Below are 18,107 nucleotides of genomic sequence, written 5' to 3'. Positions count from 1 at the left end.
TGTGATGTCACAGACACGCTGTGATGTCACGGACACGCTGGGATGTCACGGACACGCTGTGATGTCACGGACACGCTGTGATGTCATGTCAGGAGTCAGGATACCTGTATGGTCCGTATGAACGCCACAGACACTCTCTCCTCGAACTCGTTGACTGGTGTGTAGAGGTTCAGGACTTTGACGATCTGTAAGAAACGCACCACAGTTAGAGTTTTCAGACTTGACCCTTGACCCGTGTGAGGACCTGCAGCTGCAGCTGCCGTCGTACCTGAGCCGTTGTCAGAGCCTGGCACATGGAGCAGATGGCCTCGGCGTCTTCGTCGGTCTTCTTCTTCACCTGCAGCAGCTGAGCCGCCTGGATGAGCGGCTCCAGAGTCTCCTTGGCTCCACAGGTCATCAGACCTTTGTCTCTGAGCCACTCCTCCAGCTGACTGACGTTGTACCTGGAGGAAACACAGAACCATAATCAGTCAGATTTTATCACCTAAACAGACAGAATGAGAGTGGAGTTGATTTGAGAGAAGATCATGTGACACCTAAACCTTCACACAGAGGCAGGAAATAAACGTAAAACCTTTACATTTTTCCAACAGTAAGAACTGCAGATGGAATCATCCACCTGCTCCAAAATAAAAACACGTGTCCATCCTAAAACACCTGATGTTGTGCTGGCTGTTCTCCAGATTCACACCAACAACTCTCACCTGATCTGCATGCCTTTGCTCCAGGAGCACATGTCCTTGCGCAGCAGCAGGTTGTTGAGGGTGACGGCGCCGATGATGTAGAACTGCTGCTTCACCACCTGCTTGATGAGCTCAGGGTCGGTGCCGTGCTGACACATGGTGGAGTGGAAGGCGTTGAGCTGCCGCAGGATGGAGTCCAGGGTGTAGGTGCCTTCGTCGGCGATGCTGGACGTTCGCTTCCTGAGACCCGTGGGCTTCACGCCGGAGACTCCCTGGATGGTCTCGTGTTCCAGCATTCCAGAAACTGCGGACGACGAAGTACTTGTGTGACATACGGAGTGGAAATACTGCGTCCCCGATTTCTGCCGTGTTTGCAGTTGTGTACACACCTATCATGGGCTGAAGGATGTTCTCCATGCACTTGATGAGCTGCTGATAAATCTGGATGGCCAGGTCACTGATGACCTGTCTGTACTCCGCCAGGTCAAAGTTGGACAGACAGTGTTCGTTTTGCCTCGAAGAGTTGTGCTTCATGAAAGCCTGTGACACAGAGACACAGTTTGACCAATGAAGGACAGTCTGACTCCTGGTCTTTAACATGGATCTAAACTAAACCAGTGGAATTCTAATTCCCCCTTCATTTGTTGTAATACTGTAATACTTATTGACGTTGATGATAAATCATCAGAGTAAACGTGAACTCCATTCTCACCTCGTCTCCACTGTACTGTTTCAGACAGTGCAGGAAGCGACAGGTGTTGGACAACCAGAAAGACACCGTCTCAAAGTCGTCTCCTCGTTTCTGACAAATAAAAAAGAAGAAAATTGTGTGGTTGTAGTTCAAACCTAAAAAACTAAAAACTTAAAATAAAATAAACCAGCTTCAGCATTTTATCACTCTCCTCTGTAACTATTTTTCTTTTTTTTAGCCACTTTATATCTAAACACACAGTGTTTCCCAACACAACCTGACTTGAACAGGGACTCTTGTCCTTTTGTACCTTCAGGATCTTCTTGATGCTGTTGATGGTGGAGGTCAGCAGGGTGCGCACCTTCTGGTCGTCGTTCAGATAGTCAGCGTGTCTCAGACACATGAAGAGGATGTAGGCAGGCAGACCTGGGATCAGGTTCACGGCTACACCACGAGGCTTCAGTTCTGAAGAGACACAGGTTGAACAACCACAAAATGTATGGTTATTTTTTTCTAAGAGTTTGAAATGCTTTTAAATGTATATTTGATTATTTTAAAACTCACCCAGGATGAGATTTTTAACCAGTTTCAGTTCATCCTCCCTCTTGTACTCCAGCATTCCCTGGAAGTCTTTCTCCCTGCGGGGAATGTTGACGGGGTGAATGGGCTCCTCCACCATCTGCCCAGGAGACGTCTGGCCCTCGGTTTGACCCGCTGGGACACACACACACACACACACACACACACACACACACACGTCAATAACAGTTCAGAGCCTAAAAACCCATTCTTCTCGACACTTGTTTGAACTCTGACCTCCCATCTCTCCAATTCTCTTGGAGTAAACCTTCAGCTGCTTCTTGAGCTTGCGGATGGTCCGGTCCTGCTTCTCCAGCTGCTCCATGAGATCCTGGAGGAAACAAGACGCAGTGTGATGTCATCGGTGATGTCATCAGAACAAAAACAGAAGAACAAGTCAGACAGAAGGACACGCAGGCAGAGAAGGAAGAAGAAATTCGGAAGCCTTTGATCAAGACAGCCTTAACACTGGCGCCATCTAGTGGTAAATCGTTGATTAAGCGTAACCCAGGGAACAGTTATGGCTGGTGTTTTGTAGGAGCAGAGAAACATTAGAAGGTCAAGGTCAAATTTAAGCAGTTCTAGACATGAGACCCACTGAGACTGATTTTGTTTTTAGAAGTTTCAGACTTTCTGTTAAGAGAGAGAAACGTGCAGAGCTGCTTCACAGGAGGTTAGAAGACACTGCTGAGGAGTTAGAGCTCAGAACGTCCTAACATGCAGGAGAACACACTCCGTCTCTACATACAACCATCCGTCGTAATATGGCGACACGGGCCTCTCTGGACGCTGCAGGGTCCTCGGCCATGAGTTCCTGTCAGGTGACACCATCCACACCAATCAGTGTGTGACGAGGCAGAGCCACAGCAGTTGTTTTTATAGGTTCACCAGCCAATCGAGAGGGAGAGAAAGTCACAATCTATACTTGAATGAAGTGTTAATCAGTGCCATCCACTCTGGGCTGAGAGATTATTCCTAAGGATGGTTTTTTTGTCATGGCTACATTTTTTATTTGCCTTTCTATTCCAGTAATATGGAAGATTGTTTGTCTCATTCATGAACGTTGATGTAAATGTGAAGGTAGTTGAAAACTCCAGCCTGTGTTCCAGACCTGGCTGTGTCTGTGTCTGTGTCTGTGTCTGTGTCTGAGCTGCGCAGCACCATACCAGGTTCTCGTTGGTCAGCCGGGTGATCTCGTGCTGCAGACTGGCTTCGATGCGAGCCTCCGGGGGGAGCTGAAGGTTCTGGGCCAAGAGCTGCTGCTGACGACTGTTCTCCTCTTTGACACTCTGCAGCTCACCACGCAGTGTCTCCACCTCATTATCATGGGTCCTCCGCTGAGTCTGCAGCTGGTGTTCCAGTAGCCTTTTGGGGTGGGGGGGTGGTCGGTGGAGGGACAGTGGTGAGTGGAGGAAGGCCAAGGACACAAACAAGAGACAAGGGACAAACCGATGAAAGGTGAAGGTGATGGAAGACAATTTGAGAAGTGGAGGAAAGAAGGAAAAACACAGGGAGAAAAAGAGGAGAGAAAAAAAAGTTTGTTAAAAAAACAAAAGACAAAAGTGAGTTTCAGTTTGTTTGTGGTTGGAACAGAACAGAACAGCAGCAGCAGCAGCAGCAGCAGCATCAGCCCAGAGCACAGCTTCTATCACAGACTCATTCTGCTGAGTCACTGGAAATGTTTCAAGCAAAGCACTTTTTCTGTCTCTGTATTTATAAAAAGTTGACAGAAGAACTCGCAGCATCACTGAGCTGATGTCAACATCATCAGAACAGAACAGCTGACACACACACACACACAGACTCACGTTAATGACCTGGTTAAAGACTGAAAACCACTACTGGTTAGTAAAAAATGTTTAGTAGTAACGAGAATGATTTGATTTATCATCTCACTCCGTTGATGAACCTTTACTTTAACCATAAATTATTTTTTAAGTCACCAAACGAGTGCCAGTTTTGATAACAAATAAAATCCTTCAAAAAAGTAGATTTTTCTACAAGAAATAAGAGAGAACAGTCGTGTAACAGCTGGACAAAATGGACAGGAGTTTGATTTAGTTCAGCTGTAGAGAGTAAATCTGAAGATGAGGGGAAATAAAAACGGTGACACTCCAAACATGCTCAAAGATGAAACCCGGCTCAGAGCAGATGTTTGAAACACAGAAACACCTGATGGTCTCCTTTAAGCCCTGATTCACCAGCCACAGCTCTCCATCCTCATTCAGCTGATGGAATTCTGGAGCAGCAGATCTGACACAACATGAAGAAACATGATGGACAAACAAAGGCAGAACAACATGGAGGTTGACCTTTAGACTGAAGATGTCACATGGATTTATGTGTCAGGCTCTGGACAATCATACATTTATTTCTTCACTTCATGAACAGTTTGACTGATGTTGTGGACTTTCATCAACTGTCAAAGTGTACAGTTCTCTTTCTTAATGAAAACTATGTGTAGTTTCTTGGTTGTTTGCTCAGTATGTGGAATGTATATGATAAAGGCTAACGGGATGCTAGCTAAAATAAGTGATAACTTAAAACAATTATAGAAGATGGACAAAAAAATAAAAACATGATGAACACAGGAAAAACAAAAACAACATCATGCACCTTTCATGCAAAACTCATGTCACGAAGCTGAAACTATAACTTCATTAGCACAAAGCTGCCGTCCAATCAGTGAGTCGTTCAGTCGTTAGCTGTTGTAGAACTGTTAGATTAAACTACCAGGTAGAGATGCACCGATTGTTTCTGGGCTGATTGACACGTGACATGCTGCTATAATTATTTTGACCAGTTCTGATTTTCTTCACTGGTTTATACAGTACAAAAAGTACAGTTTATTCTCATAAAGCGTAACTTTAAAACCTCTCCCACAAACATCACCCAGTCAGAGATTTCCCTCTTCAGTTTCAAAACAAAGCCCCTGCTGACTGGAATGAGGTACTACATGTTTGCAGTGGTCACCAAGAGGTAAAAAAAGAGGCTTTTTGTTTTCAGGGTCAAAGATCTGTTTCTTCAACATTAACATTTTTCTTCATCGTCACCTGACGATCTCTCCTCAACGCTCACATGACTAGAAACAGCTTCAGTAACGCCGTGTCAGATCTGGGTTCTCGTTCAGAACTGACTTGACCAAAGTTAACCTCACTGTTTCACCACTCACTGTTAAGTAATCCCAAGTTAACGATTACCTCGGGTTTTGAGTTTCCTGTTCTCCGACACAGAGAGAGGCGACGGCACGTGTGAATATCAGACGACTCCACCGACCGGTCGGCCAATCGGTGCAGCTCTACTACCAGACCGTTTCATGCTCTCGTGCCACGTTTGGTTAAAACTGCACTCTATTTAAATCTAGCGTGTTTCAGAAGATGAACCAGATCAGCTGAAGAAACTAAAGACTCTCTCCAGCTGCTGCTCTGGTTCTGACCCACCAATCAGAACACATGCAAATCCAGGCCACGCCCTCCGTGAACCTGCTGTTAAACAACGCTCAGGCTGAAGGTACAGCTGCTGCTGCAGGTGTTAGGGTGAAAACAAGTCCTGGTCAGTGAGGTCAGCTGCTCCAGCTTCACTCACATCAGTCAGTGGTTACATTTGAACCAGTGTTCAGCGGCAGCGTGGCCATGCAGGGGCCGCACCACCATGCAGGGGCCAGGGGTCAGAGGTTACCTGAGTCTACTCAGGAGGTCACTGACTTCCAGAGGTCTACACATGAACCTAGGAGATCTGCACAGGACAAACACGTGTTCACACACACACACACACACACACACACATGTATGTGTCTCAGGTGTTTGTTGAGGAGAACACGTACCTGTTGGTGTCTTTCAGGCCGATGTAGGCCTGTTTGATCTCATCACTGTCCTTCAACTTGGACACATCGTCCACAAAGACAGAGGGCTCCGTCATCGTCCCCTGGAATTAAAGGTGAGACAAGAACGAAGGAGACGTTATTGAGAGAGAGCAGTGAACGGAATTCACCACATTCACACACGGGGATACGACGACAACTAACAACGACGACAACAACAACAACAAAAACAACAACAACAACAAGGTCACTATGACGGCAGGAGCTTCATGCAGGTTAGTGAATGACTGAAGTCTGTGTCTCCTATGGAATATGGCCATCACTAAACATGAGTGTACCACTGCTGTAATGTTTGAATGATGACCAGCCTCCAGCCACTAGGTGGCAGCAACTCATACTGTGGTTTGTACAGACAAAATATACGTTATCTGGTTCTCAACAGTATTTCAATTCGCTGGGGTGTGGGTCGGATTGTGGGGGAGGGGGCGTGAAAACCACTGACAATCATGAACCGTTTTAGAGCCTGGGGCTGATACAGAGACGAGCGACAAAGGACCGCTGTAACGTGTTAGCGTTAGCATTGACCGTCCTTGAGCATCAGAACTGAACACTATTGTCAACCAGATATTTGACGATGGATGTAAAAATATTTACTGTTAAAAGTTATAAAATCCATGTCATGTTAATAATAAAAACATGTCATGTTAATAATAAATCCATGTCATGTTAATAATAAAAACATGTCATGTATTCTGGAAGCAGCAGCTGAAGAACAAAAGTCTTTTTCTTTTGTCTTTTATCAGTTTGTCTGACAACAAACAACAAGGTTTGTTTTTTTAACATCAGATCACAGGGACATTCGTGCAGAATGTCGTGTCCCAACTCTACCTTCTCATCCTGGGCGGGTGCATGGATGGAGGAGAGAAGGTACAGACACATGGGTTAGACACACACACAGGAGACAGTGGACGATATTTGTCTCACAGAGTCTGTGTTGACCTGTGACTAAAACTTTACTTTAGTCTATAAACCAGACTATGTTTAGTAGTTTGGTTAGTCCTGTAACTAGTCAGCAGTGACTAATGTGTCCAAAATGATAACCCATATTAACTTTGGCCACTAGAGGGATTTGCAGTAAATAGAATGATAGTTTTCAGAGGGACAGAGTTCAGCTGATGGTCTGACACGTTTGGACATCACTGGTGTAAATTAACAGGCTTTCCTGAATATTAATTTCGTTCAATTTTCAAGTTTTTCTTTTTATATATGGATATATATGATTTGAATTAATACAAACAGAGAAGCAGACTGTTCAATTTTTTAAACATTTATATATATATATATATATGACTTGAATTAATACAAACAGAGAAGCAGACTGTGGTGAAAACACACAAATGTGAACAAATGTGATCCACCAACCACTAACTCAGGGCTTCTCTCCATCAGGATCATCTTGAGTTAACTAGTTTACTAGTTAATGAGTTAGTGATCAAACGGTGTTTTACCTTGTGGTGCATTGCCTCCTTCTGGCTGACCAGCTGAGAGCGCAGGATGAGAACCTCCTCTTTACGGACGTCCAGCTCCTCACAGGAGGTGTTGAGCTGGTCCAGCAGCACCTTGTAAGCAGGGGAGCCTGGAGCCCCAGAGTTGGCGGCAGCATTTCCCAGCAGGCTTTGCCTCATCTCTGCCAGATTGTGTTTTAGCTTCTTGTTCTCCGACTCCAGTTCCTGACGCTGGAAAAGAAAAAAGACTGAGATCTCAGCCCTGGGAGGAGGAGAAAACTGATTTGTTGAAAGGTTTGTGTTCTACCTTGAGGGACTCGTACTCCAACTCTGCCCCACGAGCCTTTTTAAACTCTACGTCGTCCTGGTAACAGAAAAGGAAGGACGATGAGGATGAGCTGCGTATTTTCAGTCAAGACCTGAACGTGTTGACCTTAAATGTTAGAATGTTTTTCATTCATGCTCAGGTTGTAATGAATTAAAGTCCAAACCCGGGCTCTGGCCCGCTGAAACTGCTCTTCTTTGTTCTCCAGTTCATTACGCAGCGACTGCTTTTCCTGCTCCAGCTCTGTGAGACGTTTCTGCAGCTTCAGGGTCAGTGAAGTGTCTATTCCTCGTGTCACGTCCTTCATGTCATGAAAAATAAAAAAGTGTTGACGTAAACTCTAAGACAGTTTTGTAAACAGTGCAGCAGTAATAAATGTGGATTTGTTTCAGTCACTAACTTCTGCGGCGCGGGAACCATCCTCCAATTCTGCATACTCGGAGTTGTAGGTGTACTCTGATTCGTTGCTGCTGTGGGTGGAGTCTGTTCTCCTGTGGCCGGGCTTGGTCACGTTCTTATAATCACAGACAAACAAACATAAATGCAAATATAAATTATTAAAATATAAGACAGGGTTAAACTCAGCACCAACATAAATGTAAATATAAGACAGGATTAAACTCAGCACAAGAAGATATGCTGTAGGGCCAGGGTAATTAATTTGATTTAAATTTGATTCATTTTTTCAACAAATGCACACTGTATTTTTTAGCATCAATCCACTTTTTGTTGCACATCAAGCTTAAAATACCGTCTCAATGTCAAAGAATTTGTTTTTTGTTTCATTTAGGAATCAATATTTAAATTTCATCAATAAGATTCAATGTAATAATTTCTTGACACAGGCTTTTGTGTGACGATCTCTAACCGAGGAAAGTGCCTCCTTCAGGTCGTCGTATTTCTCCTCCAGGCGAAGGTGTTCCGACAGGAGGTTCTGGTAACGGGAGCGTTCCTCGTTCAGGTCCGTCTCCAGCTGTTGAGTCTCTTCTGCTATTGAACGAACCATTTTCTCTGATGGGATGAAAAAGGAGGAGAAATGTTTTGGCAGGTGAACGTAGACCCAGAGTCAATAGAGTGGGCGTTAATAAATACCCGTCATCTGCTGACTCTGTTCCTGAATCATTCTGTTCAGGTCGTCCTTCTCCTTCTTCAGCGAGCCATTCTGGTCCTTCAGCTCTGAGACCAACTGAACACAAACATTGATTTTTTAAAATCACATTGTTATAAACAGGTTAACATAGACATTTGCTGAGGTCCACGACTTCCCACGGGACTGATGAGCCTTTAACCTTGAACCGATGGAAGATCACGTCACAGATCTGTGGGCAGTTAAAACTGCCACTCCATCTGTGTCTAAACCAAACTCTGACCCATCTGTTCTACAGACCTGCTGTCAAGTTGCTCCTTTGTGGATTTATTTATTTTATTTATTTATTCATGTTGTCACTGAATAACAGTGAGTCCTTCAGGTGTCATTTTGTTTCAGGTTTTTATCACTTCTGTGTTGCATCACTGACACCTTCTGGTCATCTTCCTTCTCACACCTGCAGCCACAGCCCAGTCAGACCAGAGTCCTGACCAGTTACAGTTATATGTCTTTGAACTTTGATCTCATTCTCAGTGATGCATTACTGATCTGAACCAGACGCCACTTTTAAACTGTTCTGTGGGTTTGTTGACCTGTGGCCATGTGACACGGAATGATAAACAGAACTAAAACACACAAACACACAAACAAACATGGCTGCCTCACTGTCACATCACCAACAGGACTGACATGGTCTCACCTGACACAGGCCAAGTCTCCGTCCACAACCAACCACACGCCCTTTCTGTCCTTCTTCGTTCTGGTTCCTAAATCAGGTGAAAACTGTTTTCCTTTTGGCAAAATTTATCTAGTTGACTATTTAGTCACGTTGGAGAGAAGTTGTGGGATTTGAGGTAACTAAGTTTGAGGGATTTCTGTAAGGTTTATTTCTAGGTAAGTGAGGGTAGAAAGTAACCCACGTGAACAGACGTGAACAGACGTGAATGTCTTACTGTCTCCATCTCGTCCCTGTAGGTCTGTGCCCAGTCCTCGATGGTCTTCTTCTCCTGCTGTGTGACTCTCAGCTCTTTCTTCAGTTTCTCCAGTTCCTCCAGCAGTGAAGACACCTGGTTCGTCTTGTTCTTGGCGTCCTCCTCCGCACCGCGCAGTCGGCCAAGCTCGCCTCGCATTTTCTCGCTCTCTGTTGAGTAGGAATTCTCCAGACTGACCAGCTTTTCGTTGAGCGACCGACTGTCTTTGTTCTGGACAGATAAAAAAAAAAAACAGATAAAAAAGGTAAATAAACAGAAACAGAGAAGAAAATACATACATCGTCTTCTAATGTCTCACCTGCTCGTCGATCTTCCTCTGTAACTGCATGATCTTGTTCTCCATGCCTTTGTTCAGCTTCTTGAAGTGCTCCACAGAGCGAGCCTCGATCTTCAGCTTCTTCAGCTCACGCCTGGCCTTCATCCTGCGGATGCAGCACTGAAGGTAGACAATGGAGTAGAGGCAGCGCTTGTACCAGCAGCGGGCCAACCAGCCACGGACATGTTTCTGAATGATAACAGCCTTGTGCTCCCGCAGCAGCTACAAAGAACAAAAACCAAAGACACAGTGAAGTAAAAGCAGAACGTTTTCCTCTAAAACACGAATGAGACATGTTACAGTCAGCATCTTACCGCCTGGTACTTCTGTCGAGCCATATAAGCTCTGAGGATGGTCTGCATGGCCAAGGCTGCCGCCTGCTTCTGCCTGTAGCGTTTCCTCTCCACACACATTCTCTGGTACTTCTGGATGGTGGTGGCTGCCTGAGTACGGCGCAGAAACTTGGCCAAGCTGAGAGATTTACAGACACAGATCAAAGTTATTGAATTAGAAAATATTTAGAGATAGAATTGAAATAAAAAAAAGAATAACATCCGGTCTCGTGGACTCACCAGCGGGCCTGGTAACCTCTGGTGAAGCGCTGGATTGTAATTGCAGCGCTGCGTTTGCGCAAATACTTCTTACGAGCCAGCCAACAACGGATGGTTTTCTGGATGCGGATGCAGGCAGCTCGCAACTTGTCTGCCCTGAGTTTCTCGAGGTATGCAACCTGGCCAGCCCGAAAGAAGATCTTGGTTTTACCAAACTGGTATTTATCTTGATCCTGAAAAAAAAACAGACAAGGGAGAAATGTCAGGTGAGACGGATGTGATTATATTATATTCTGATTATTCTGTGCTGCTGCTACAATGTAATCCACTGTAAAATATTCAAACAGACCTGCACCAGTTTTTATTTATAAATATTCAAACAGACCTGCACCAGTTTCTCCAGGACGTTTTTGCAGGTCAACTTTTTGTCGGCGAGCACATCCTTCTGCTTCATCAGGACTCTGTAACGACTGAAGAACTCCTGGTACGTCCACCTGTGACACACAGACAGATACAGATGTCACATTAAAATGCAGAGGCAGCCTCTGAGGATCAGTGTGGCCGGGGCTGCACCTCGACGGGAAGCCAGCTGCAGAGATCCGGATGGTTTCCAGGACACCGCAGGCTCTGAGCTGCTGCACTGCACGTTTGGGATCGAACCTGTCAACATGAGAAGATACCAATCAACACGACCGCTGGGAAAAACACCTGACCTCAGATGAGGGCGGATGCCAAGTTTATGGAGCCATGATCTGAACTGTAACTGTTCTGTCACAGTAACAACTTCCTAGATACCGTCTGCAAGTACTAAAAAAGGTTGAAGCTACAGAGAGACTTGAAGTAAAGTTGAGATACTCACGAAAAGGCCAACTTAAAGTCGTTTGGTTTGATGCAGCGCACGTAGTGTGGTGTGGTGGCATTCAGGGTCTCCATCAGCATTTGTAGAGAGTTACGGAACTAAGAGACAGAAATACTTCAGTCATTTCTTTTTCTTCCTTTTTTAAGTCATCAAACTACTGAAACACGACAAACCTGGCATCCCACGGTCTTCTTGTGCTCCTTACTGCTCTTGTCTCGACCCTTGTCGGGTTTGATGCTGAGGCGGGTTCGACCTCCAGTCCCAGGGACCTGACCCGTAGGACTGGTCGCTTTTTCCTCATCTTGAAACAGCTCCACCAACAGGTCAAACTGGAAGTAACAAGAAATCCAATCAGAAACCTTGTACAGTACATCAGTCAGAGAAAAGGTTGTGTTTGAATGGACTTCAGTGCAGATTATTATCCAACACTGAACATCGTGACCTTTCAGTCCTACGGCCGTGTCTCATCAACAAAGAAGGAGGACGGACTTTAGTCTGGTTCATAAGTTAACACAAATACACTTCATTTATTCAGTCAACTTTGTTAAACCTGTGAAAATATCTACAAAGTTGTTAGAAATTATAAACATTTCATAAATTATATTATTGTGCACTGTTTTGGTACAACCCCTGTTTACCAGGTTAATGTTTACCATGCAGCCGTACCACTGTTACACAGGGAGTCTATAGAACAGATGTCAGTGTCAGTGTCATACGCAGGTTTCTGTTGCTGTCGTCTGATTGCTGTCATGCTGTTTTGCTCATTGCCTTCATTAGGAAACACAGCCAGAGCCACAGCGGCCGCTGCTCCACTGCAGCAAACATTCTCACAACAACTTTTCTCTCATTCCTGAGTCTCCTCCTCTTACAGTGCCTTCAGAGTTATCCATGCAGCAGACAGACAGCAGACAGACCTCAGTGGTGTTAGGATATACAAAAAAAAAAAGAGGACCAGAAAAACAAGAAGCCAACAGCCCAGTGTGGAGAGAATGTCTGTTTCTTTACCTTCTGCTGGCAGCAAAGTGTTGTCATGATGAGGACAGAACCACACACACATCAACAACATATGGAGACAAACATTTAAACAGCAAAAACAAAAGGTTGATAAAACAAACAAAAAAAGATAAAAAAAAGATCAAGATCATGGAAAAAAATACAATAAACCATAACAATGACAACAATAACAGAACAGTGATTTATAATGGGGTTTTTTCTCATCAAATGGATGGATATGATATTTCTAGGAATGTTTTTACGGTTTCTTTTTTTTATCTTTGTGGTGTTGATTCAAATTCTAACATCACATAACAAAAACAATCCTTGTAACTTGAAGATTTCCACTCAGACCAGTGTTTATGATTGATGTGCTAGAGTTTAACCAATCTAACCACATCCAGCAGAGGGCGCCCTTTTAGAGTCTGGAGTGAAGAAGTTACATGTTTTACAATGTTACTTTTGGTTAACAGTAACTGCTTTGACAAGAACTTCTTTTGATCTGTAAAAAAATCTGTGAGAGAGAGAGACACAGAGAGAGAGAGAGAGACAGAGACACAGAGAGAGAGAGTGTTGTTCAGCTCACCTTGCTGGCCTTCAACACATTGATCTGCTCTTCGTTCACCGTGTCCTTGTTCTTCTCTAGAAAGCCTTCACACTGATACTCCACCTGCTCAACAGACACACAGCACAGACACGTAGTCAACAGACAGGACTGTCTGAATGTCCCTGACTACACCTTCATCTCCAGCATTAGCAGCTAAATCAGTTGAAGATGAAATCGTTTTATTTTGATTCTACGACTGATGAAGTCAGAGACGTTAACGGCGACTTCAGCAGAGACGTGTCGTAGTGTAGATCATTATATGAGCTAATGTCATTTGACTGAAGGGAATGACGTCAGCACACAGAGGGAGAGAGTCTGTGAGCCTGAAAACAGGGAGAACAACACAGTAGGTCGTCTATGTTGCAGCTGTCCTAAAAATATCCCACAGCAGCAACTGCAGCAACTGGAGCAGCAGCAGCAACTGGAACAGCCGCAGCCACCGGAGCCGCAGCAACCGCAGCAGCAGCAGCAACTGGAACAGCAGCAGCAACTGCAGTAACTGGAGCAGCAGCAAATGCAGCAGCAGCAGCAACTGCAGAAGCAGCAGCAACTGCAGTAACTGGAGCAGCAGCAGCAGCAACTGGAGCCGCAGCAACTGCAGCACCTGGAGCAGCAGCAGCTGGAGCAGCAGCAACAGCAGCAGCAGCGGGAGCAGCAGCAACTGGAACAGCCGCAGCCACCGGAGCCGCAGCAACCGCAGCAGCAGCAGCAGCAGCAGCAGCAACTGGAGCAGCAGCAGCAACTGCAGCAACTGCAGCGACTGGAGCAGTAGTAACAGCAGCTCTCTCTCTTCTGAAATGTAATTTCTGCCTTGTTTTTGTTTTTATTTCTGCCTTGTTTTTGTTTTTATTCCTAGTGTGATGGAAAACACGACGACGTCTGTCGAGCCCCACCTTGTCAGCAAAATGTTGGATGATGAAAGCGCGGTTGGACATGCGCGGCTTCTGGAAGAGGGAGCAGGTTTTCAGATGGGTGTTGTACAGTTTCTGGGCCCAGGAATCATCGGAACCTCTTGGCATCTGGGAAACAAAGAGGGGAAGAAGGAGAAACCAGTGTGAGTTTCACTGATCAAAGACAATAATGTGTCAATCAAACCAGACTGACATGTTACATTAGGTGGATGGTTTTTTCTCGTCACCTTAATGATTGTGTTGTTTGAGCCACATTAACTTATATTTTTAAATATTCATAAAAATACAGCTGCAGTTGCCGTTGCACGTTTGTCTCCACTGCAGGAGATCAAACACACCAGTGGATTTTAAAGTCTAGAATTGATTTCTCCTGCTTTCCTACAACTTGTGAAGGGGCGTACCTTTGGTTCAGTGTAAAATCTAATCTAAGAAACTTCCAACTAAAGTTGTCGACCAGATTCATGTTACTACAAAGGTTTCAAAGTCTGGTTAGAATCAGGTCGACTTGGTCCATTTTTAAAGAATCGGTGCCTAGAGCAGCAATCGTTTAAATGTTGCAGGTTTGATTCCTCCGTACTTTGCACTCCTCATCCAGAAGGTCCAGGACTCCCATCTTAGCTTCTATGAGGTTGATGCAGGGCTGGTTGTCATAGAAGTCGATCAAAGTCCAGGGGATCTCCTCCTTCATGTACTCCTCCTGCTCCAGCTTGAACACGTGCTGTGCACAGACATGAAGACGTCAGACGACCATCTGAATCACAAATAAACAAATAAATAAACAAATAAACACGGTGCTCACCATGTTAAACTGCTGCTGGAGCTTCTCGTTAGCGTAGTTGATACAGAACTGCTCGAAACTGTTGATCTCAAATGTCTCAAACCTGCGGAGAAGAGAACGCACCTGGTAAACCTGCCTTTCAAATAGTCATTGTACGTTGAAATAAAAAAAATTCGTAAATTGAATTTTTGTGGTAAAATCTTTTATTTCTAGACACTTCATATGATAATGACCTGCGTCTAAAGACAAGGTGTCGATCAGCTGACGTACCCATAAATGTCCAGCACGCCGATGAAGGAGTGCTGTTTGACGTTGGTGATCAGAGCTTTGTTCACGTGTTCAACGATCCAGTTGAAAAGTTTGGCATAGATGTGTTTGGAGAGCGCATCACGAGCGTTGGTGGCCTGGAGACGAGGGAGGGGCTTGACGTAGGTCTCCGTGGCCGTCTTCAGCTTCCTGTGGCACAGCCACTGGGACATGTCAGGGTAGGCCACGCCCACCAGCTGACAGAAGGCCATCAGGTGGGGATTGTTAGGCTAGACAAAAAAAAACAAAAAAAACACACCCAGACACAGTCGTTGTCAACCGAGACAATAATATAAGACATTTTTAAATGTGAAGAACAGAGTTGAACCTTACAGGGATCAGGCTGCTGTCTGAATCTCTGTCTTTTATTTCCACGTTTCCAAGATGGAGAATCGCAGCCAAAACCTGGAACAGTCCCATCTGATAGGATTCATTAATCCCTGCAGCAGAAAAATAAACTTAGACCCCGGTTCTACCATTAGGACATTTAATACGACAGAAAACACTGCAGTACCTGTGGATGTACTCAGTACTCAGTACTCAGTACTCGAGTACTAAAGAGTGATTATGGTTCAGATATTTTATCTGCTTATCTGGAGATGATGTCATTACCTAGTAACGTGAAGGCGTTCCGTGTCGTGCTCAACTCCTTGGTGTCATCCACACCTTCGATGACGGGGCTGCGACCCTGCCTCGTGTACAGGAAGTCGTTGGCACTGCCTAATTGGGATTGAAACACAGAACTGATGTGATGTTTACCACAATAACTACACACACACACACACACACACTTCACAAGGAATTAAGACCTGCCCTGTTGCCTGGCAACCAGAGGCAGTGACAACCACTCCATTTAGTCAGGAAGTTGACAGGAGAGAGAAGCACAACAGCTGTGAGTGTGTGAGTGTGTGTGTGTGTGTGTGTGTGTATGTGTCCTGACTGGGGGCAGCAGGTGTGTTTTCACAGTGATCCCACTGTGAACGAGCGTCTGTTCAAGTCAGTGACTCGACTGCAGATTCTACTGGACTTATTTCCAGCAGAGGTTTGACTCTGAGCAGAACCATTTAACACATGGACAGAAAAACTTTAAAGACTGAAGTCATTCAAAAACAAACGGAGGACAGAGAAACACTTACTCAGCTTCAGGATCTTGAACTCAGGTAAATGTGATGAAGCACAGAGTTGATAGAAGATGTGATAATTCCTCTCCTCATCAGCCTGGAGAAGAGAGTGGAGGAGAGAGTGTTACTGTGGACCTGGACCTGGACCTGGACCTGGAGTCAAGGTCACGTCTTTTAACATATTATCCAGCAGGTTGGACCATGTGATGTGACCATGTGATGTGACCATGTGATGTGACCATGTGATGTGACCATGTGGGTCCAACAAACTCAGTCAGAAAAAAACCCATTTGATCCAGCAGTTTTCCAGGAATCATCAGTCAGAACACTTCCTGTGACTGTGGGCCGTGAATCTCCCACCAGAGAAAACAAATACACACATACCTGTGAAAGGGTGGTACGGAGACAAACGTGGAAAAGTGTGTGCACACATACCTGTGAAAGGGTGCTACGGAGACAAACGTGGAAAAGTGTGTGCACATCTTTTAAACAACTCCCTTGTTGCTCAACACTGTTACTACAGACTGACTTTTCTTTATCTACACTGTGTTCTACTGCTCCACCTGTGAGCAAATATGGACAAGTCAACAGAGAGAGGGAGAGAGAGAGAGAGAGGGAGACAGAGAGAGAGAGAGAGAGAGAGAGAGAAGTCAACAGAGAGAGAGGGAGAGAGAGAGAGAGGCAGGGAGAGAGAGAGAGAGAGAGAGAGGGAGAGAGAGTTCTTTTCCATCAGTAACATGTTACAGAAGTCTGTTATTCAGTGACGATGGGATCAACAGTTTTATAACAGGACACTAATATAAACAAATCTGACATTTAATTAAGTTCCAAATGGAACAGAAACTGTTTCAGAGTTAATCTCTGCCTTACAAACCCAAACATAATGAAAATGGCTGCTCACCTGAAAGACCACCCGTGATTTCTCCAGCAGATATGTTCTCATGTTGGCACCAATGATACGGTAACGTGTGTCAAATCCAATCTCAATGTATTTCCCAAAACGACTGCTGTTGTCGTTCCTGGTGGTCTTTGCGTTTCCAATGGCCTGACAGACAAAAAAAAGACAAAAAAAAAGAAGTTGAAAACTGTTCTAAATGACATTTATCTCCATCAACTTCATCAAACTGGAACATGAATCAGAACATGACGTCATTTTAACATCTGATCTTATTCAGAGGAAAATAGACCAACATGGTGACTGTGAGCAGAGAAGGCATGTGATTGGTTGATATTATATAATGGATATTTAATGACTTTTAAATCAAACTGTTGTCTTTATAATTCTGGAATTTCAAAAGTGAAGCTCAAATATTTATATAATCACATCAGATAAACTACAAAAACTACACTCGTCAGTGGACGTCACTCCTGTCCAATCACAGAGGAGATCGTTTCTACTCCGACCTCCTGTTGAACAGACGTATTCTACACTTGGACATCAATCATCTGGAGGCAGCAGACTCAGACAAATCAGAGAGTCTGAAGACAACTGTCCATAAACTGGCAGAGTTTCACACACAGACATAAACTAACACATCAGTCAACACTGCAGACGGAGCTTCTTTCCCTCAGTGCAGGTTTTAAAGGCTGCTCCTCCTGATAGAAGGCACTGAGTGAAGCTGACGCAGCTCTGCTCCAGTCGGCCTCCAGGCTGGGAGGCTGAGGTGACGTCACCCTCAAATAAAGAAAGCCTTCTTTTGCTTTCAGAAAAGCTCGTTTCTGATTGGTGGCATTAACAGTAGGACAAGGGAGGAGTCTAATGTTAGTGGTGCGGTCGGCAGGTCTGAAGAAAGTGGGAGGGAGGAGGGGGGAGAGGGGAGGGAGGAGGGTGGAGGGGGGGGCAGTAATGACATATGGGCAGAGGAGAGCTTTCCAACCTCCCTGTCCCTGTGACTCTGTGGGAGGAAGTAGACCCACAGCGAGGACAGTGGGGACAGTGAGGACAGTGAGGACAGTGAGGACAGTGAAGACACAGGCTCAGGG

The 18,107-nt window shown here is 44.9% G+C and overlaps 1 protein-coding gene across 13 annotated transcripts in view; it reads right to left on the bottom strand.

Moving 5' to 3' along the window:
* myo5aa (myosin VAa) overlaps positions 1–18,107 on the bottom strand; it is a 32,392-nt gene that overhangs the window by 3,302 nt on the left and 10,983 nt on the right. For 2 of the 13 annotated variants that reach the window (XR_003049684.1, XM_025055463.1), the window contains exons 6-42: positions 17,026–17,169; positions 16,140–16,221; positions 15,616–15,723; positions 15,337–15,443; positions 14,968–15,233; positions 14,719–14,800; positions 14,497–14,637; positions 13,902–14,027; positions 12,988–13,071; positions 12,414–12,416; positions 11,582–11,737; positions 11,409–11,506; positions 11,123–11,209; positions 10,935–11,043; positions 10,571–10,782; positions 10,313–10,469; positions 9,981–10,220; positions 9,644–9,892; positions 8,696–8,789; positions 8,472–8,614; positions 8,004–8,117; positions 7,770–7,904; positions 7,586–7,642; positions 7,282–7,509; positions 6,662–6,670; positions 5,777–5,877; positions 4,126–4,206; positions 3,120–3,318; positions 2,702–2,767; positions 2,191–2,284; positions 1,939–2,088; positions 1,685–1,839; positions 1,396–1,485; positions 1,073–1,223; positions 705–987; positions 269–443; positions 105–185 (exon numbers count right to left, since the gene is read on the bottom strand). Coding sequence is in view for 12 of the 13 variants with exons in the window: in XM_025055463.1 (XP_024911231.1) it covers positions 105–185; positions 269–443; positions 705–987; positions 1,073–1,223; positions 1,396–1,485; positions 1,685–1,839; positions 1,939–2,088; positions 2,191–2,284; positions 2,702–2,767; positions 3,120–3,318; positions 4,126–4,206; positions 5,777–5,877; positions 6,662–6,670; positions 7,282–7,509; positions 7,586–7,642; positions 7,770–7,904; positions 8,004–8,117; positions 8,472–8,614; positions 8,696–8,789; positions 9,644–9,892; positions 9,981–10,220; positions 10,313–10,469; positions 10,571–10,782; positions 10,935–11,043; positions 11,123–11,209; positions 11,409–11,506; positions 11,582–11,737; positions 12,414–12,416; positions 12,988–13,071; positions 13,902–14,027; positions 14,497–14,637; positions 14,719–14,800; positions 14,968–15,233; positions 15,337–15,443; positions 15,616–15,723; positions 16,140–16,221; positions 17,026–17,169 (4,857 nt within the window). In the remaining variant the exon portion in view is untranslated. The remainder of the gene's footprint in view (positions 1–104; positions 186–268; positions 444–704; positions 988–1,072; positions 1,224–1,395; positions 1,486–1,684; positions 1,840–1,938; positions 2,089–2,190; positions 2,285–2,701; positions 2,768–3,119; positions 3,319–4,125; positions 4,207–5,776; positions 5,878–6,661; positions 6,671–7,281; positions 7,510–7,585; positions 7,643–7,769; positions 7,905–8,003; positions 8,118–8,471; positions 8,615–8,695; positions 8,790–9,643; positions 9,893–9,980; positions 10,221–10,312; positions 10,470–10,570; positions 10,783–10,934; positions 11,044–11,122; positions 11,210–11,408; positions 11,507–11,581; positions 11,738–12,413; positions 12,417–12,987; positions 13,072–13,901; positions 14,028–14,496; positions 14,638–14,718; positions 14,801–14,967; positions 15,234–15,336; positions 15,444–15,615; positions 15,724–16,139; positions 16,222–17,025; positions 17,170–18,107) is intronic. The other 11 variants (XM_025055467.1, XM_025055466.1, XM_025055465.1 and 8 more) reach the window with 9 other exon arrangements.

The sequence above is a fragment of the Cynoglossus semilaevis genome, chromosome 5 (assembly GCF_000523025.1).
Source record: "Cynoglossus semilaevis isolate Cse_v1.0 chromosome 5, Cse_v1.0, whole genome shotgun sequence".
Lineage (NCBI taxonomy): Eukaryota > Metazoa > Chordata > Actinopteri > Pleuronectiformes > Cynoglossidae > Cynoglossus > Cynoglossus semilaevis.
Note: the sequence above shows the minus strand (reverse complement) of the source record. Positions and strands in the feature narration are given on the sequence as shown.